The sequence below is a fragment of the Hypanus sabinus genome, chromosome 31 (assembly GCF_030144855.1).
Source record: "Hypanus sabinus isolate sHypSab1 chromosome 31, sHypSab1.hap1, whole genome shotgun sequence".
NCBI classification, from domain to species: Eukaryota; Metazoa; Chordata; class Chondrichthyes; order Myliobatiformes; family Dasyatidae; genus Hypanus; species Hypanus sabinus.
The window spans coordinates 31,577,531-31,597,263 of NC_082736.1; the positions used below are offsets into that span (position 1 = coordinate 31,577,531).

A 19,733-nucleotide genomic window follows, 5' to 3' on the forward strand; every position below is an offset into this window, starting at 1 on the left:
CAACAATCAGTCTGACCAGTGGTCTGGCACCGCCGGGAACGGGAGGAAGTAAACAACAACAATCAGTCTGACCAGTGGTCTGGCCCCGCCGGGAACGGGTAGAAGTAAACAACAATCAGTCTGACCAGTGGTCTGGCCCCGCCGGGAACGGGTGGAAGTAAACAACAACAATCAGTCTGACCAGTGGTCTGGCCCCGCCGGGAACGGGTGGAAGTAAACAACAACAATCAGTCTGACCAGTGGTCTGGCCCCGCCGGGAACGGGTAGAAGTAAACAACAATCAGTCTGACCAGTGGTCTGGCCCCGCTGGGAACGGGTAGAAGTAAACAACAATCAGTCTGACCAGTGGTCTGGCCCCGCCGGGAACGGGTAGAAGTAAACAACAATCAGTCTGACCAGTGGTCTGGCCCCGCCGGGAACGGGTAGAAGTAAACAACAATCAGTCTGACCAGTGGTCTGGCCCCGCCGGGAACGGGTGGAAGTAAACAACAATCAGTCTGACCAGTGGTCTGGCCCCGCCGGGAACGGGTAGAAGTAAACAACAATCAGTCTGACCAGTGGTCTGGCACCGCCGGGAACGGGTGGAAGTAAACAACAACAATCAGTCTGACCAGTGGTCTGGCCCCGCCGGGAACGGGTAGAAGTAAACAACAATCAGTCTGACCAGTGGTCTGGCCCCGCTGGGAACGGGTAGAAGTAAACAACAATCAGTCTGACCAGTGGTCTGGCCCCGCCGGGAACGGGTAGAAGTAAACAACAATCAGTCTGACCAGTGGTCTGGCCCCGCTGGGAACGGGTAGAAGTAAACAACAATCAGTCTGACCAGTGGTCTGGCCCCGCCGGGAACGGGTAGAAGTAAACAACAATCAGTCTGACCAGTGGTCTGGCCCCGCCGGGAACGGGTGGAAGTAAACAACAACAATCAGTCTGACCAGTGGTCTGGCCCCGCCGGGAACGGGTAGAAGTAAACAACAATCAGTCTGACCAGTGGTCTGGCCCCGCTGGGAACGGGTAGAAGTAAACAACAATCAGTCTGACCAGTGGTCTGGCCCCGCTGGGAACGGGTAGAAGTAAACAACAATCAGTCTGACCAGTGGTCTGGCACCGCCGGGAACGGGTGGAAGTAAACAACAATCAGTCTGACCAGTGGTCTGGCACCGCCGGGAACGGGTGGAAGGAAACAACAACAATCAGACTGACCAGTGGTCTGGCACCGCCGGGAACAGGTGGAAGTAAACAACAACAAACAGTCTGACCAGTGGTCTGGCCCCGCCGGGAACGGGAGGAAGTAAACAACAACAAACAGTCTGACCAGTGGTCTGGCCCCGCCGGGAACGGGTAGAAGTAAACAACAACAATCAGTCTGACCAGTGGTCTGGCCCCGCCGGGAACGGGTAGAAGTAAACAACAATCAGTCTGACCAGTGGTCTGGCCCCGCCGGGAACGGGTAGAAGTAAACAACAATCAGTCTGACCAGTGGTCTGGCCCCGCCGGGAACGGGTGGAAGTAAACAACAACAATCAGACTGACCAGTGGTCTGGCACCGCCGGGAACGGGTGGAAGTAAACAACAACAATCAGTCTGACCAGTGGTCTGGCACCGCCGGGAACGGGTGGAAGGAAACAACAACAATCAGACTGACCAGTGGTCTGGTCCCGCAGGGAACGGGTGGAAGTAAACAACAACAATCAGTCTGACCAGTGGTCTGGTCCCGCTGGGAACGGGTGGAAGTAAACAACAACAATCAGTCTGACCAGTGGTCTGGCACCGCCGGGAACGGGTGGAAGGAAACAACAACAATCAGTCTGACCAGTGGTCTGGCACCGCCGGGAACGGGTGGAAGTAAACAACAACAATCAGTCTGACCAGTGGTCTGGCCCCGCCGGGAACGGGTGGAAGTAAACAACAATCAGTCTGACCAGTGGTCTGGCCCCGCCGGGAACGGGTAGAAGTAAACAACAATCAGTCTGACCAGTGGTCTGGCCCCGCCGGGAACGGGTAGAAGTAAACAACAATCAGTCTGACCAGTGGTCTGGCACCGCCGGGAACGGGTGGAAGTAAACAACAATCAGTCTGACCAGTGGTCTGGCACCGCCGGGAACGGGTGGAAGTAAACAACAACAATCAGTCTGACCAGTGGTCTGGCACCGCCGGGAACGGGTGGAAGTAAACAACAACAATCAGTCTGACCAGTGGTCTGGCACCGCCGGGAACGGGTGGAAGTAAACAACAAACAGTCTGACCAGTGGTCTGGCACCGCCGGGAACGGGTGGAAGTAAACAACAATCAGTCTGACCAGTGGTCTGGCCCCGCCGGGAACGGGTAGAAGTAAACAACAATCAGTCTGACCAGTGGTCTGGCCCCGCCGGGAACGGGTGGAAGTAAACAACAATCAGTCTGACCAGTGGTCTGACCCCGCCGGGAACGGGTGGAAGTAAACAACAACAATCAGTCTGACCAGTGGTCTGGCACCGCCGGGAACGGGAGGAAGTAAACAACAACAATCAGTCTGACCAGTGGTCTGACCCCGCCGGGAACGGGTGGAAGTAAACACGTGTTGAAGGGGTGACTGGAGAGGGAGAATGGAACAGGAGGGCTGGGTGGTGGGCGAGATAAAAACAGAAGCTGGTGAGAGGTGCTTTGTGCACATTACCTGCCCATCGAACTTGCTGATGGATTGAACGAGGAAGGTGGCCCAGCCCACGTGGAGGACTGGCGTTGAGCTGCCTTCTTCCCACTTGCAGATGCCATCGTAGAAGCGCAGCAGCTGGGCGAAGCTCTCGGGATCCTGTAGGGCTGTGTTGGGCAAGGAACGTCCTGGCTGACCCTGGGAAGTAAGAGGAAGAGATAGGTACAACGTTTCGGGAGTCGGGACCCTGCCTTAGGTTCAGAGAGGAACGGGGCAAGATACAGAGTGGGGTGTGGGAGAGAGTCGGAGCTGGGTGTGGGGGGAGGATGGGGAAGAGTGGGAGAGCGGGGCACACACACACACAGTGTCTCAGTTGCACGAGAACCCTTGACACAATCAGACAAAGCAGCTTGGACTGTGGACAGTGAAAGAAATAAAACTGAATGTTTCACCCAACAGTGCAGCAGGCTGCAATATACACTTATGTAAAACCAGGCACCCTTGTAGATAGATTGAAGAGAAAGATTAGATTAAAGATTAGTTTTATATGTCACATGTACATCAAAACATACAGTGAAATGCGGATGTTTCCCGAGGGGGGGGGGGATTCCAGGATCACAAGACGCAGCCTCAGAATAGAAGGACGTCCCTTTAGAACAGAGATGAGGAGGAATTTCTTCAGCCAGAGGGTGGTGAATCTGTGGAATTTGCTGGAGGCCAAATCATTATGTATATTTAAGGCAGATGTTGATAGATTCTTAAACAGAAAGTACAGGACTGACGAAGGGTCTCGGCCCGAAACGTCGACTGCCCGACCTGCTGAGTTCCTGAGCGTGTTGATAGATTCTTGATTGGTCAGGGCAAGAAGGGATACGGGGAGAAGGCAGGAGACTGGGGGGCTGAGATGGAAAATGGATCAGCCATGATGGAATGGAGCACACTCGATGGGTCAGATGGCCTAATTTAGCTCCTATATCTTGTGGTCATATGGTTGGCGTCAACAACCAACACCCTGCGAGGATACGCTGAAGACAGCCCACAGGCGTCACCACGCTACCAGTAACAACGTAGCACGCCCACAGCTTACTAACCTAACCCGTACGTCTTGGGTTGTGGGAGGAAAGCAGAACTCCCGGAGGAAACCCACATGGCCACAGGGAGAACGCACAAACTCCTTGCAGACAGCGGGAATTGAACCAGGGTTGCTGACATTGTAAAATGTTACGCTAACCACTGCACTTTTGTGCCACCCAAATAGGTGAAGGTCATGGAGGTATGGTGGACAGACTTCTACAGAAGCAGCCGGAATTCTGGATTATTGATGCAAAGAGATGTTCAAATCCCGAGGACTACTGAGGAATTTAAATTTAGGCCAGTAAGAGTCATGAAAAAGTATTTCACAGAAACAGGCCCCTTGGCCCATCAAGTCCATGCTGAACCATTTAAACTGCCTACTCCCATCAAACTGCACTGGGATCACAGCCCTCCATACCCCTCCCATCCATGTACCCATCCAACTTCTCTTAAGTGTTGAAATCGAGCTTGCTTGCACCATTTATACTGGCAACTCATTCCACACTCTCATGACCTTCTGAGTGAAGAAATTTTCCCTCATAATCCCCTGAAACTTTTCACCTTTCACCGTTAATCCCTTGACATCTAGTTGTCGTCCCACCCAACCTCAGTGGAAAAAGCCTGCTTGCATTTACTCTATCCATACCCCTCATAACTTTGTGTACTATCAAATCTCCCTGTAATCTTCTATGTTCCAAGGAATAAAGTCCTAATCTTCCCTTATAACTCAGGTCCTCCACTCCCGGCAATGTCCTTGCAGATTTTCTCTGTACTCTTTCAACCGTGTTTACATCTTTCCTGTAGGTAGGTGACCAAAACTGCACACTGTACTAAATAAGATACATCTGGAATTAAAAGCTGGTGTCGGTGATAACAGGTCATCTACTGTCCGGTGTCCTGCTGGTATTTAGGGCATCAACGAAGTTCCTCCATCTCTGGTGGTGTTCAGGGATTCCCTCATCGTGAGCTTTTGTCTCACTTTTCACTACTGTCAGTCATACAAGTCCTTGTGTGGAGGCTCAGGAATACCGTCGCACTCAGATGTGGAAGGTTCTTCACTGTTGTTTCAGTTTTGTTTGACCAGTCTATTGTTAGCCCCGTTAGCTGAACCCCCAACCCCCCCCCCCAAACCAGGAGATCGGCTCTTAGTCTGTCCTCTGCCCTTTGACCTGTTTGGCATGGGTGACCCTACCGAGAGCCAAAGCATAAAGGCCCTGACTCCAGCCAACGTAGCTCTCTGGGTCACTGAGGCACGCAAGCCTCCAAACCCAACGACAAGGTTGTGGGCCTCTTGGAGTTGTAATAACGACTGGGTAGTTATGAATTGTCGTAAGTGCATGTCTGGTTCACTGAATTTCTTTGGGGAAAGGGAAACCACTGTCTGGGTTGAAATGTGATCCAGAAATACTCACGTGGTTGAATTTCCCGTCTCCTTGATTTAGGAGGCCATTATGGATTAAAATTAAGGTTCATTTCATTTGCCTTGTGTACAGTCAAGTGCATCAAATCAATTCAGTGAGGAATGCGTTGGGCCGTGCTTCCGGCATCAACATAGCATGCCCACAACTTACTAACTCTCACTCGTAAGTCTTTGGAGTGCGGAGGAAACCAGAGGCACTCGGAGGAAACCAGAGGCACTCGGAGGAAACCTTCACGGTCAAGGGGAGAACTCCTCAGAGAGAGAGAGAGTTGGCAGTCACACTGCTACGCTACTGCGTAAGCTAGCAGAGAAGCAGGAAGACCGTTACAATGTGAAAAGGCTGTCCTCACACTCAGGGGCTTACTTCAGCGCCTCTGTCCCCATGCTCCTCCAAGCTCTCCGTTACGCTGGCCATCTCCTTGATTAAATTCGGGATGATGTCATTGGCAATATCAAAGAACTCTTTGTAAATCTCCTCATCTTCTCTGCAGTAGTTGTAACTGGAACAGAGGGTAGAGAGTTAAAAATGAGATGCGCAGACCCTCCTGGAGAGAAGCATTAAAAAAAAAACAAATAAATTTCTGGCTTTAGCATCAAAAGAGATTCAGCAGATGCTGGAAGTCTTGAGCAACACACACACACATCCGATTACCAGTTGTTTTGTATGCTGTACATACAGATAATTTCATCACATTGGTGCATCGAGGTAGAAGAAGGGAAAAGCAATAACAAAATGCAGAATGAAGTGTTACAGTTACAGAGAAATTATCCGCCGGTACTGCACAATGGTGCAATGGCTGAGATGATGTAGGTTGTGGGTTCAAGAATTCTTTATTACGGTCCATTCAATAGTCCTGTAACAGCGGGACAGAAGCTGCCTTTGAGCCTGGTGGGGCACATTTCAAAAATTCAAAGTTCAAATTTATTACCATATACAGGCAGTCCCCGGGTTACAAACGAGTTCCATTCCTGAGTCTGTCTTTAAATTGGATTTGTACACAAGTCAGAACAAGTACATCCCGTATTATTTAGCGTCAGTTAGTCAATTGTTTGTCTTAATATATTTTTTACCTTTCTATGCATATAAGACACTTAAGAAACGTATGTAATTCAATAACTAAACCACTGTGTTGCTTAGTAATAATTGTAGCTTTCGTCGGGGTAGGGCCTTTCACATGTTCCATTAATCTCACTTTATCCTTTAAAGTTGTTCTGATTGTTGACCGACTGTAGCTTAACACTTTTCTAATGACCGATGGCATTTCACCTCTTTCCGAGCGCTTTATTATTTCCACTTTATTTTCAATTGTGATCGTATTCTGAAGCAGAAACACTGTGGGCGTCGGAGATGGAGAGGTAGCAAGGAGGGGAGGGAGAGAGTGTGGGGGGAGGTAGGAGGGGAGAGAGAGAGTGGGGGGATGTAGAGGGGGGGAGAGACGGGTGAGAAGTAAGAGGGAAAAACAGGAGGAGAAAGGTGGAGGGGAAAGAGGGGAAGGTAGATGTTAAAGGCGGGGGGGGGGGGGGAAGATACAGTGGGAGGGGAAGGTTGTGACTTACTCTTGAATGACAGTGGCTGCATCACCCCAGGAAGCCAGGGCATCCTTCACGTTCCTGTTACGGCAGAAGTAACTGGCCAGGTAGACGTAGGGATAGATGTGCTCGTTATTGTAGTACTTCTTTGCCGATGATATGCCCTGTAGTGTGAGAGGGCAATTAATAGTGGGCAGCTAGACACGGGTGGTCAAATTCGCAACTCTAGTGCAACAAAAGGCATGTATGTAAAGATCAAACGTATCTTCTTGATCTCGAATTAGTGGCTGCGCCCAGACTACACGAGACAGTGGTGACTGCATCAACTGAGAAAGAGAGAAAGGGGGCAGAGGAGGGGGAAAGACAGAGAGAGCATCGGGAGAGGCTCTATCTCTATCTGCCTCTATCTTATCTATCCCTTTCATAATTTTATATGTTTCTATAAGATCTAGTCTCATTCTTCTGAATTCTAGCGAGGACAGTCCCAGGTGACTAAATCTCTCCTCATAGTCTAACCCCCTCATCTCTGGAATCAACCTGGTGAACCTCCTCTGCACCGCCTCCAAAGCCAGTATATCCTTCCTCAAGTAAGGAGACCCAAACTACACGCAGTACTCCAGGTGCGGCCTCACCAGTACCCTGTACAGTTGCAGCTTGGCCTCCCTGCTCTTCAATTCAATCCCTCTAGCAATGAAGGCCCACATCCCATTTGCCTTCTCGACAGCCTGCTTACCTGCAAACCAACCTTTTGTGATTCATACACAAACACTCCCAAGTCCCTCTGCCCAGCAGCATGCTGCAATCTTTATCATTTAAATAATACTTTGATCTTCCATTTTTCCTTCCAAAGTGGATGTCCTCTCATTTACCAACATTGTGCTCCATCTGCCAGATCCTTGCCCACTCACTTAACCTATCTATATCTCTCTGCAGGCTCTCCGTATGCTCTGCACAATTTGCTTTTCCACTCAATTTAGTATCATCAGCAAACTGAGATCCACTACACCCAGCGCCGACCCCTGCGGCACACCACTCACCACTCATTGCCAACCAGAGTAACCCCCATGTATCCCAACCCTCTGCTTTCTACTGATTACCCAATTCTCTATCCTTCCTAATACATCACGCCCAACTCTATGCTTCCTTATCTCATAGACAAGTCTTCTATGCGGCACCTTATCCAACTATGAAAAAGGACAAGGCAGAGCCAATGGATGTAGTGTACCTGGACTTTCAGAAAGCCTTTGATAAGGTCCCACATAGGAGATTGGTGGGCAAAATTAGAGCACAGGGTATTGGGGGTAGGGTACTAACATGAATAGAAAATGTGTTGGCAGACAGAAAATAAAGAGTAGGGATTAATGGGTCCTTTTCAGAATGGCAGGCAGTGACTAGTGGGGTACCGCAAGGCTCGGTGCTGGGACCACAGCTATTTACAATATACATTAATGATTTAGATGAAGGGATTAAAAGTAACATTAGCAAATTTGCAGATGACACAAAGCTGGGTGGCAGTGTGAAATATGAGGAGGATGTTAGGAGAATGCAGGGTGACTTGGACAGGTTGGGTGAGTAGGCAGATGCAGTTTAATGTGGATAAATGTGAGGTTATCCACATTGGTGGCGAGAACAGAAAGGTAGATTACTATCTGAATGGTGTCAAGTTAGGAAAAGGGGAAGTATAACGAGATCTAGGTGTCCTTGTTCATTAGTCACTGAAAGTAAGCATGCAGGTACAGCAGGCAGTGAAGAAAGTAATGGCATGTTGGCCTTCATAACAAGGGGAGTTGAGTATAGGACCAAAAAGGTCCTTCTGCAGTCATACAGGGCCCTGGTGAGATCACACCTGGAGTACTGTGTTCAGTTTTGGTCTCCAAATTTGAGGAAGGACATTCTTGCTATTGAGGGAGTGCAGCATAGGTTCACGAGGTTAATTCCCGGAATGGCGGGACTGTCATATGTTGAAAGATTAGAGCGACTGGGCTTGTATACACTGGAATTGAGAAGGATGAGAGGGGATCTGATTGAAACATCATTTTATTAAGATTATTAAGGAATTGGACACGCTAGAGGAAACATGTTCCCGATGTTGGGGGGAGTCCAGAACCAGAGGCCACAGTTTAAGAATTAGGGGTAGGCCATTTAGAACGAAGTTCAGGAAAAACTTTTTCACCCAGAGAGTTGTGGTTCTAAGGAATGCTTTGCCTCAGAAGGCAGTGGAGGCCAATTCTCTGGATGCTTTCAAGAAAGAGTTAGATACATCTCTTAAAGATATCGGAGTCAAGCGATATGGGGAGAGGGCAGGAACGGGGTACTGACTGTGGATGATCAGCCATGATCACAGTGAATGGCGGTGCTGGCTCGAAGGGCCAAACGGCCTATATTGCCTTCTGGAAACCCAAGTAAATAACGCACATCTGCTCCCCTCCATCCACCGTGCTCATCACGTCCTCAAAGAACTGAAGTAAATTTGTCAAACAGGACCTGCCTCTGCTGAATCCATGCTGCACCTGCGAGAGGGGGCAAGTCAGTTCTGGCAATCAACATACTCCCCACAGACCAGTGGCGGCCATTTGTACGATGACTCCTCTCCCTGTGGTCTCGTGGGGGGAAAAGAGTTAATAACCCCTAGAAGTATTTGACAGGACTATTTAGGAGTATCTAACCCTGTGTTTGCCCTGGGGGTACCTGATGGATTGTGAGCAGGACATTTACTTTGTACCCAACCCTGAGAGACAAAAGTGGAGGCATTTTAACACAACACAGGAATATCTTACTAATAAATGTATGGGAATCTTGGTATCAAACAACAGATTGAACCTCATGAAACAGAGTCAGTGGATCTGGTCTCCCTGGCATGGGCTCCAGCTCCTCCAGATCTGCAAGGTTTCCCAGTGCCATTGGATACCTGCAGGGACAAATAAGAAGCTCTTTTTAAAGATTAGCTCAAGATTTGCTTTATTTGTCATGTGTACAGCAAAATACGGAGAGAAATATGTTTACATCAAGGACCAAATGCAGTCCGAGGATGCGGGGGCTGCCTCCGGCGCAAGTGTCACCGAGCTTCAAGCGACAACGCGGAACGCTCACACATCACTAATCATCACTGTATGCCTGACGTCTGTGGGAGGAAACCGGAGCACCCAGAGGAACGTACAAACACTTACAGATGGCGGTAAACTGTACCGTAAACTGCTACGCTACCTTGCCGTCCAACACACAAAGCCGCACCTACACGACGCACAAAGTAACCGCCTGCCTGCGGGAGCTCTCTGTGTGTAGATCAGTTGCCGTGTTTCCTACAGTTTAGCTTGACCCTCAGGGGCTGCATCACCCTTCGGGACGTCCTGAAAGGGACGTAAAAGGCACTACCGAAATGAAAGTCAGTCTAGGTGCCAACTTACAATGGAGCACGCATCTTAAGGGAACTTTAAGGGAGACATGATGCAGGCACTTACTTTTTTAGATGTCCAAGGTCGTACAGCAGCCACAGGAGGTGCTGGAAGAGAAGAAAAAGAAGAAGATTAACCCCTGGACCGTCACTCTGGAGCACCCTCCATTGACCTAACACCTACTGCAGAGCAGTCGAAAGGGGGACTCCCATTAGCAAGGAGTGGTTGAGCCAAAAAGTCAAGAAGAAATACACAAGGGAGAGGGGAATAGGAGGGCGAGAAGCTGCAATGAGACTGGTGTGGAACCGTCTGACTATCAATTCAAAGGTGGGTATAGGGCAGCTTTGCAGAGATTTGAGGTTTAAATTTCTCTAAAAGGAGCTGCCGCCCGAGAAGGCAGCAGGGGCAGGTAGAATTACGATGCAAATAGAAAGCGTAATGGTTAGAGCAATGCTTCACAGCGCTGGCGATCCGGGTTCAATTCCCGCCGCTGTCTCTAAGCAGCTTATAGGTTCTCCCTGTGACCATGTGGGTTTCCTCCCACAATCCAAAGCCATACAATTAGGGTTGGTAAGTTGTCGGCAGGCTATGTCGGTGCCGGGAGCGTGCCCCCAGCACTGTGTTGGTCGCTGAGGCAGATGACGCATTTCATTGTATGTGGCAAATAAGGATCATCTCTTTCTCGTTGAACAGCTACAGGTTTAATGTGACAGGTGGGTTAGGGACGACTACTTTCATTGATCAGTGTACATTAGTTATGGTGCTATCACCACTGGGAAAACCTGCTCAGACCTGTGCTTTGAAGGAACTACTGGAAAGCAGGGATGTGACGCTGAGGCTTTATAAGGCACTGGTGAGGCCTCACCTTGAGGTATTGTGTACAGTTTTGGGCCCCTCAACTTAGAAAAGATGTGCTGGCATTGGAGGGGGTCCAGAGGAGGTTCACAAGGATGACTGCAGGAATGAAAGGGTTATCATACGAGGAATGTTTGATGGCTCTGGGTCTGTACTTGCTGGAATTTAGAAGGATGAGGGGGGATCTCATTGAGACCTTTCGAATGTTGAAAGGCCGACACAGAGTAGATGTGGATAGGGTGTTTCCCATGGTGGGGGAGTCTAGGATGAGAGGGCACAGCCTCAGGATGGAGGGGGTCCATATAAAATGGAGATGCAGAGACATTTCATTTAGCCACAGGGTGGTGAGTTTTTGTTTTTTTTTACCTCAGGCAGCTGTGGAAGCCAGGTCATTGGGTGTATTTAAGGTAGAGGTGCTTGACTGGCCACAGCATCGAAGGCTGTGGGGAGAAGGCCAGCGAGAGGGGCTGTGGAGGGGAAAAATGGATCAACCATGACTGAATGGTGGAGCAGACTCGATGGGCCTGTTGGCCTAATTCTGTTCCGTTATCTTACGGTCTTATGGACTTTCTAGATTGTTAGGTTTATTAGGAACATAACTTTCACATTAGAGCAGAATTCCCTATATTTGGTTAGGGTAGGAAAGGAGTAGAGGAACGAATAGGTCTAGTGTACGCAAAATAGAGCTTTTTTTAAAATTTAAAATATGGCACGGTAACAGTAACGAGCCCTTACAGCCAGTTCCACCCATGTGACCAATTAACCTAGTAACCCGCACAGGAGGAAGCCGGAGCATGGGGAAACTCTGCTTACAGACAGCGGCGGCAACTGAACCCGGAACACTGGCCCTGTTAGCTTTGTGCTACCTACTATGCTACTAGGCCTCATGGCCGGCATGAAGGAGTTGGGCCGAAGGGCCTGTTTCTGTGCTGTGTAATTCTATTGGATGCAAACCCTCTTGATGGAGTAGTTCTCTCTCCGCTTAACAGATTCAGAGATGAGCTTTATCTGCCACGCGTATATCGAAACATACAGTGAGGTGCATCAACAGCTACCACAGTGTGAGGGCAACCTGCAAAGTGTCGCTATGCTTCCGGTGCCAACATAGCATGCCCACAACTCGCATTCTTTGGAATGCGGGAGGAAACTGGAGCACCTGCAGAAAGTGCACGTGGTCACGGGGAGAAAGAACAATGTGGGAATTGAACACAGATCAATTTTAAAGCGTTACGGTAACTGTGTCAGTGCCGACCATGTACAGTTCAATGTTAATTATTGATGATGTTCCAGTGGGGCCACTACATAAGTACACATTCTAACTGAAGCATAGCTGTGAAGGATCACCCCCCCCCCCCCCCCACCCAATCGCTTAGCGAGCTGAAGCAGAGCTCCGCAGGGCCCAACGTCAGGGTGTCTCTAATCCCACACTTTGCTCTGCCCAGCCCAAGCTCGGTGCCCTCACCTGCTGCAGCTGTAGCAGCTCCACGCTGTCTGTGTGGTGGTCGATCGACGGGTTGATGGCGCACACCATGAGGGCCACCTCCATCTTGCGATCGCATTTGAGGTAGGAGCCCTTCAGGTACAGCCAGCTCTGGGCAAAGGAATAAGATCGAGGTTTACCTGCGGCACAGTGGTAGCTACGACAGAACCGGGCACGGGGCGATACATAGCCCAGGGCAACAAGCAGCAAGTACAACACAAAGGCCAGCAAACAATAGAAAGGCACTGATATAATAAAAGAAATAGGTAAGAGTGGACAGCCAGCAAATTTTTCCCCAGGGCAGAGACAGATAACAGAAGAGCAGAAGCTTAAGGCAGAAGGTAATTGTTTCCTGATCGGTAAGGATATGGCGAGAAGGCTGGAGTATGGGGTTGAGCAGGATCCGGGATTGACTATGATGGAATGGCGGAGCAGACTTGATGGGCTGAATGGCCTAATTCTGCTCCATATGGTCTTATGGTCTAAGAGAGCAAACTTTTAAGCTGATTGGAGGGAAGTTTAGATTATGGTGTAGATTTTGTTTTGTCGTCTAATTTTCCTGTACTTGTTTGTATTTTCATATAATCAAGAACGTACACTTCAAATCAAATCAAGTTTAATTATCATACATGGACATAGCTGAATAAAACAGTGTTCCTCTGGGGCCAAGGAGCAAAACAAGACCTTTTCAGAATGGCAGGCAGTGACTAGTGGGGTACCGCAAGGCTCAGTGCTGAGACCCCAGTTGTTTACAATATATATTAATGATTTAGACGAGGGAATTAAATGCAGCATCTCCAAGTTTGCGGATGACACAAAGATGGGCAGCAGTGTTAGCTGTGAGGAGGATGCTAAGAGGATGCAGGGTGACTTGGATAGGTTAGGTGAGTGGGCAAATTCATGGCAGATGCAATTGAATGTGGATAAATGTGAGGTTATCCACTTTGGTTGCAAGAACAGGAAAACAGATTATTATCTGAACGGTGGCCGATTAGGAAAAGGGGAGGTGCAATGAGACCTGGGTCTCATTGTACACCAGTCATTGAGGGAAGGCATGCAGGTACAGCAGGCGGTGAAAAAGGCAAATGGTATGTTGGCATTCATAGCAAAAGGATTTGAGTACAGGAGCAGGGAGGTTCTACTGCAGCTGTACAAGGCCTTGGTGAGACCGCACCTAGAATATTGTGTGCAATTTTGGTCCCCTAATCTGAGGAAAGACATTCTTGCCATAGAGGGAGTACAGAGAAGGTTCACCAGATTGATTCCTGGGATGGCAGGACTTTCATATGAAGAAAGACTGGATCGACTAGGCTTATACTCACTGGAATTTAGAAGATTGCGGGGGGGATCTTATTGAAACGTATAAAATTCTAAAGGGATTGGACAGGCTAGATGCAGGAAGATTGTTTCCAATGTTGGGGAAGTCCAGAACGAGAGGTCACAGTTTAAGGATAAAGGGGAAGCCTTTTAGGACCAAGATGAGGAAAAACTTCTTCACACAGAGAGTGGTAAATCTGTGGAATTCTCTGCCACAAGAAACAGTTGAGGCCGGTTCATTGGTTATACTTAAGAGGAAGTTAGATATGGCCCTTGTGGCTAAAGGGATCAGGGGGTATGGAGAGAAAGCAGGTACAGGGTTCTGAGTTGGATGATCAGCCATGATCATACTGAATGGCGGTTCAGGCTCAAAGGGCCGAATGGCCTACTCCTGCACCTATTTTCTATGATTCTATGGACAGCACATTCAAAATAGTGAGGAAGTAAGTATAGTCCAACATCCGGAGTGACACGTCCCACAAATTGATGGGAGAGTTCCCAGTAATCCAGCCTGTCGTTGCACTGATTGAACACCGGAGGGCAGCGCTGGCAGGCGAGGCCAGCTCCCACCCGAGCGCGGATGCCACGCTACACCGCCTCCGATGTAATTGCTCAGTGAACTTCTCAGCAGTTTCATGCATATAGGTGATCCTACAAAAAGTAGTGGCTTGGCCCAGGACATCACGAGTAAAGTCCTCCCCACCTTTGAGAACACTACATGAAATATTATTGTATGAGGGCAGCACCCCTCATCGGAGATGTTATTATCCCTTAACCGTCAGGCTCTTGAACAAAAGGAGATAACCACACTCACTTGCTCCATCATTGAGATGCTCCCACAACCAATTGATCTCACTTTAAGGATTCTTTATCTCATGGTCTCGTTATTATTTATATTTGCATTTGCACATCTTGTTGTCTTCTGCACTCTGGCTGATCTTTCACCCATCCTGTTATTGTTACTATTCCATAGATTTGCTGAGGATGACGGCAGGAAAATGAACCTCAGGGTCGTATGTGATGGCATGTATGTACTCTGATAATAAAATTTACTTTGAACTTTTGATTATATGAAAATACAAGCTAAGCAGCTTCTAGAAAAATATAGAAGCCAACTGAACCATAATAGTTCAGTGAATTTTCCAGCAATTACAGTACAGTTGCTTCTGTATTTTTCCAGAAGTTTCTTAGTTTTCAGTGGCAGGTTATGAGCCACTTGAATCTGACTATCTTATACCACTGAAATCAGTGTTATCGCTAGTCTGAACACAAAACATTTTTTCCCTTTCCTTTGTTATTTTGGCTTCCCTTTCCTTCTCAACAAAATAGACGTAACAAGTATTTTGCCTCATTCTTGACCTCCAAAAAATGTTGGGATCGCAGAAGCATCTGGATCCAACAGGAGTATTGTCAGAGGTTGCCTGTTTTATTTTTAAATACACACAGAGAGTGGTGGTGGAGACAGATACAATTAGAGGTATTTAAGTGACTCTTAGATAGGCACACGGATGAAAGTAAAATGAAGGACTATGGGGGAGGAAGGGGTTAGATTGATCTTGGAATAGGTTAAAGAGTCATCAAAACATTGTGGGCCAAGGGTCCTCAACTGTAGATTTATTTTTGATTACCTTTTACCTTCTGTCGTAAGTGCACCTTATTATTTGTTAATTCATTGCAGTAATATTATGTTATGTGTTGTCTGTGAGCGGTATGCGCGTATAGTTTCTTAAGGTTGTTACAGTCGGGGTGGGGTGGGGGGCACACCTATTAAATGCTCCCAATAGTGTGCGTCTCAAATAGCCTCGAACCACTAAGTCCAGCTTCTGGCCTTCACTTGTGGTTCAGCTACTAAGTCCAGCAGAACCATTTCTACTGACAGGAGTTACTGACACCATAAAACCAGTCACTCTGGACAGATGGGGCTCGTCGTACATGGTTGGCAGCTCATCTGGGAGAAGGAAAACTCTGATCTCAAATCTCCGCTGCCTTGCCGCTACACCCACTCACGGGGAAGGCTTCGGGAGTAAACCCCGAGGGAAAAAATCTAGAGCTGGAGTCCCTAAGGCAGTCCTACAGTGAGTTCAACGTCGTCTGCCAACTCCTGCGATGCTGCTGGTGCCAAACTGGGTCACTCTCTTCCGTTCCTTTGGGTTCTTCAGCTGCGTGGAGAGGGGGAGCCTGCAGCTTGTTCTCCATACTGTACTACCCTGGCCTATGTATCACGTAGACTAGGACGCAATATCCATGGTTGACCCTCGAGTCCGTGTATATGGTTGAAGTGACAATAAACTAGAAGTAAGTTATATCAGCTGGCTCACATCACTAAGGCTGGCAGACAGGGTAGGGTACGGTTTGTAACACAACTCACAGACTGGGACACATTATACAGCAGAATGCACAGCGCAGCGTGCATAAGGAGGACCGTACACAAACCAGTATTGTTAGATTTGCAACTGGCAAAGCTGGTTACACAGGGCTGACACATAATATAATACGGATGTTACAAGTACGTTACACCAATGTCTTTGAACAGAAAATCCTACAAAAGGCAGTGGATTCGGCCCAGGACATCACAGGTAAAGCCGTCCCAACTGTTGAGCACATCTATATGAAATGCTGTCGTAGGAAAGCAGCATCCAAGATCAGAGATCCCCACCGCCCAGGCCGTACTCTCTTCTAACTGCTGCCATCAGGAAGGAGGTACAGGAGCCTCAGGACCCGCACCACCAGGTTCAGGAACAGTTACTACCCCTCAACCATCAGGTAGAAGGTACAGGAGCCTCAGGACTTGCACCACCAGCTTCAGGAACAGTTACTACCCCTCAACCATCAGGTAGAAGGTACAGGAGCCTCAGGACTTGCACCACCAGCTTCAGGAACAGTTACTACCCCTCAACCATCAGGTAGAAGGTACAGGAGCCTCAGGACTCGCACCACCAGCTTCAGGAACAGTTACTACCCCTCAACTATCAGGCTCCTGAACAAAAGGGGATAACTACATTCATCCATTGAGATGTTCCCACAACCAATGATCTCACTTTAAGGACTCTTTACCTCATGTTCTCATTATTTATTGCTGTTTATTTATATTTGCATTTGCACAGTTTGTTGTCTTCTGCACTCTGGTTGATCTTTCACTGATCCTGTCTGTTATAGTGACTATTCTGTAGATTGGCTGAGTATTGCTGTTTATTTATATTTGCATTTGCACAGTTTGGTGTCTTCTGCACTCTGGTTGATCTTTCACTGATCCTGTCTGTTATAGTGACTTTTCTGTAGATTGGCTGAGTATGCCTGCAGGAAAATGAATCTTAGGATTGTATGTGGTGACATACATGTACTTTTATAATAAAATTTACTTTGAATTTGAATATCGAACTAGTGGGCATGCACTATGGTGTTGATTATACAAGCTGGCATGTATGATGCTGGTTTTCAAGGCCAGCATGTATTACAGGGATCTGGTGCTCACCCTCTCAGCCACGCCGGCTGTCACGGTCTGCCCCCGCCTGTCCTCGTTCCCTTTGCCGTGCCAGGTCACCTCCGCCGTCTCCTCTCCGTTCTCGCCAAAGATCACCCAGGCGTGATCCTCCGACAGGCCCAGATGAACGTCGTGGAGCCCCAGCACCTGGCAGGCAGCCACCACTGCAAACGCCACCCCTGAACTGTCCAGCTTCGTGCCTGGGGTGGGGGGGGGGGGGGGGGGTAAAAAAAAAGCGTAAAGAACAGCTCGAGGCTGGGCTGCTTCAGGATAACCGCCATCAGAGCCCAAATCGAAGCAACGCTTTTCAGAGGGAGGAAAACTGAAAGGCGACGGGCGGGTAAGTTTCTTCTTGTTACGCAGAGCATAGTGGGTGCTTGGAATGACAGACGTGTTTAAAAGGATCTTGAAGGCTCTTGGACAGTAAGATTGTAAATACTCCCTGTACTTTGAGGAATAGCTTAGTAGCTTAGGACTCCACAGCCACCACCCCCCCCCCCCAGCAGAAGAATGAGGGAAGATTTGATAGAGGTATACAGAGTTATGAGGGGTATAGACAGGCATTTTTCACTGAGGTTAGTTAAGACTAGAGCTAGATATGATGGGCGAAGGGTGAAAGGTCAATGTTCAAAGGGAACTCGAGGGGGAACTCCTTCACTCAGGAGGGTGCAGGAAGTGTGCAAAGAACTGCCAGCGGAAGCGGAGGATGCCTGGGATTGCGTAAACCAGCTTATCTGCGTGGACAGGCAAACCCGCGGAGAGCTTACCAGTGATAAAGCTGAAAAGGGACTGGATGTGCGCCCTGTCCTTGAAGTACGAGCGGCTCAGGCTGTTCCAGATCACGTCGGACACCTTCTTCACCAGGTCGCGGCTGGAGTAGCCCCCTTTGGTGGGGTAGAGTGAGCGGTCCACGGCCCCCCGGATCATTGTGGTGAACCTGGCGTGCAGCGCCTTGATCTGGCCCAGATCCACGCGGGGGAAGCAAGTCCTGGACTCCGAGCTCCCATCGAAGCTGTACCCTGGCACGTTGATGGGGATGACTCGGTTGACGGCCAGGAAGTGCTCCACAAAGCCCAGCACGAGGGACAGGAGGGTCAGGTCTGGTTCGTCCTTTTTCAGCTCAAACTCAAACAGCTTGACCACGTCGACGATGCTGCAGATGGGAAATAAGGCCGCCTGCGTGGATTTCAGCCCCATCTCGTCTCCTGCAGGTTGGGCACCTGTGCAACGACACCGGCAGTGAGGGTGGAGAATGCACTCTGATCACGACTCAGTGTCCCCACCTGAACCCCATGCTTAGTGGCATTGGTCCAGGACATCAAAAAGGTTGGCACCCTCTGGCACAACATAATGAAATTTAGAACTGCCGATGTTGGAAATAGAGTCATAGACTTATAGAACACTACAGCATGGCCCTTTGGCCCATCTAGTCCATGCCTAGCTATTAACCTGCCTAGTCCCATCGACCTACTCTGCATCATACCCTTTCCATGTACCTATCCAGACTTCTCTTAAATGTTGCAATTGAACCTGCTCAGGCAGCTCGTTCCACACTCTCACTGATCTGTGAGTGAAGATCTCCCTCGTGCTCCCCTTAAACATTTCACCTCTCACCCCGAAGCCATGGCCTATAGTTCTAGCTTCACCTCAGTGACTGAGCTCAATCCATAGCATCCAGGACATCTTCAACGTGCCCTCATCTCACTGTTACCATCAGGGAGGAGGGACAGGAGCCTGAAGACACACACTCAATGATTCAGGAACAGCTTCTTCCCCTCTGCCATCAGGGAAGAGGTACAGGAGCCTGACGACACACTCTCAACGATTCAGGAACAGCTTCTTCCCCTCTGCCATCAGGGAGGAGGTACAGGAACCTGACGACACACTCTCAACGATTCAGGAACAGCTTCTTCCCCTCTGCCATCAGGGAGGAGGTACAGGAGCCTGACGACACACTCTCAACGATTCAGGAACAGCTTCTTCCCCTCTGCCATCAGGGAGGAGGTACAGGAGCCTGAAGACACACACTCAACGATTCAGGAACAGCTTCTTCCCCTCTGCCATCAGGGAGGAGGTACAGGAACCTGACGACACACTCTCAACGATTCAGGAACAGCTTCTTCCCCTCTGCCATCAGGGAGGAGGTACAGGAGCCTGAAGACACACACTCAACGATTCAGGAACAGCTTCTTCCCCTCTGCCATCAGGGAGGAGGTACAGGAGCCTGAAGACACACACTCAACGATTCAGGAACAGCTTCTTCCCCTCTGCCATCAGGGAGGAGGTACAGGAACCTGACGACACACTCTCAACGATTCAGGAACAGCTTCTTCCCCTCTGCCATCAGGGAGGAGGTACAGGAGCCTGAAGACACACACTCAGCGATTCAGGAACAGCCTCTTTCCCTCTGCCATCAGGGAGGAGATACAGGTGCCTGAAGACACACACTCAGCGATTCAGGAACAGCTTCTTCCCCTCTGCCATCAGGGAGGAGGTACAGGAGCCTGAAGACACACACTCATCGATTCAGGAACAGCCTCTTCCCCTCTGCCCTC

The 19,733-nt window shown here is 49.0% G+C and overlaps 1 protein-coding gene across 1 annotated transcript in view; it reads right to left on the reverse strand.

Moving 5' to 3' along the window:
- Positions 1-19,733, reverse strand: part of men1 (multiple endocrine neoplasia I) — a 29,885-nt gene that overhangs the window by 6,438 nt on the left and 3,714 nt on the right. The window contains exons 2-9 of the mRNA XM_059955333.1: positions 17,946-18,398; positions 17,170-17,378; positions 12,363-12,491; positions 10,112-10,152; positions 9,474-9,561; positions 6,681-6,817; positions 5,488-5,623; positions 2,654-2,827 (exon numbers count right to left, since the gene is read on the reverse strand). Coding sequence (XP_059811316.1) covers positions 2,654-2,827; positions 5,488-5,623; positions 6,681-6,817; positions 9,474-9,561; positions 10,112-10,152; positions 12,363-12,491; positions 17,170-17,378; positions 17,946-18,375 — 1,344 coding nt within the window. The 5' untranslated portion in view covers positions 18,376-18,398. The remainder of the gene's footprint in view (positions 1-2,653; positions 2,828-5,487; positions 5,624-6,680; positions 6,818-9,473; positions 9,562-10,111; positions 10,153-12,362; positions 12,492-17,169; positions 17,379-17,945; positions 18,399-19,733) is intronic.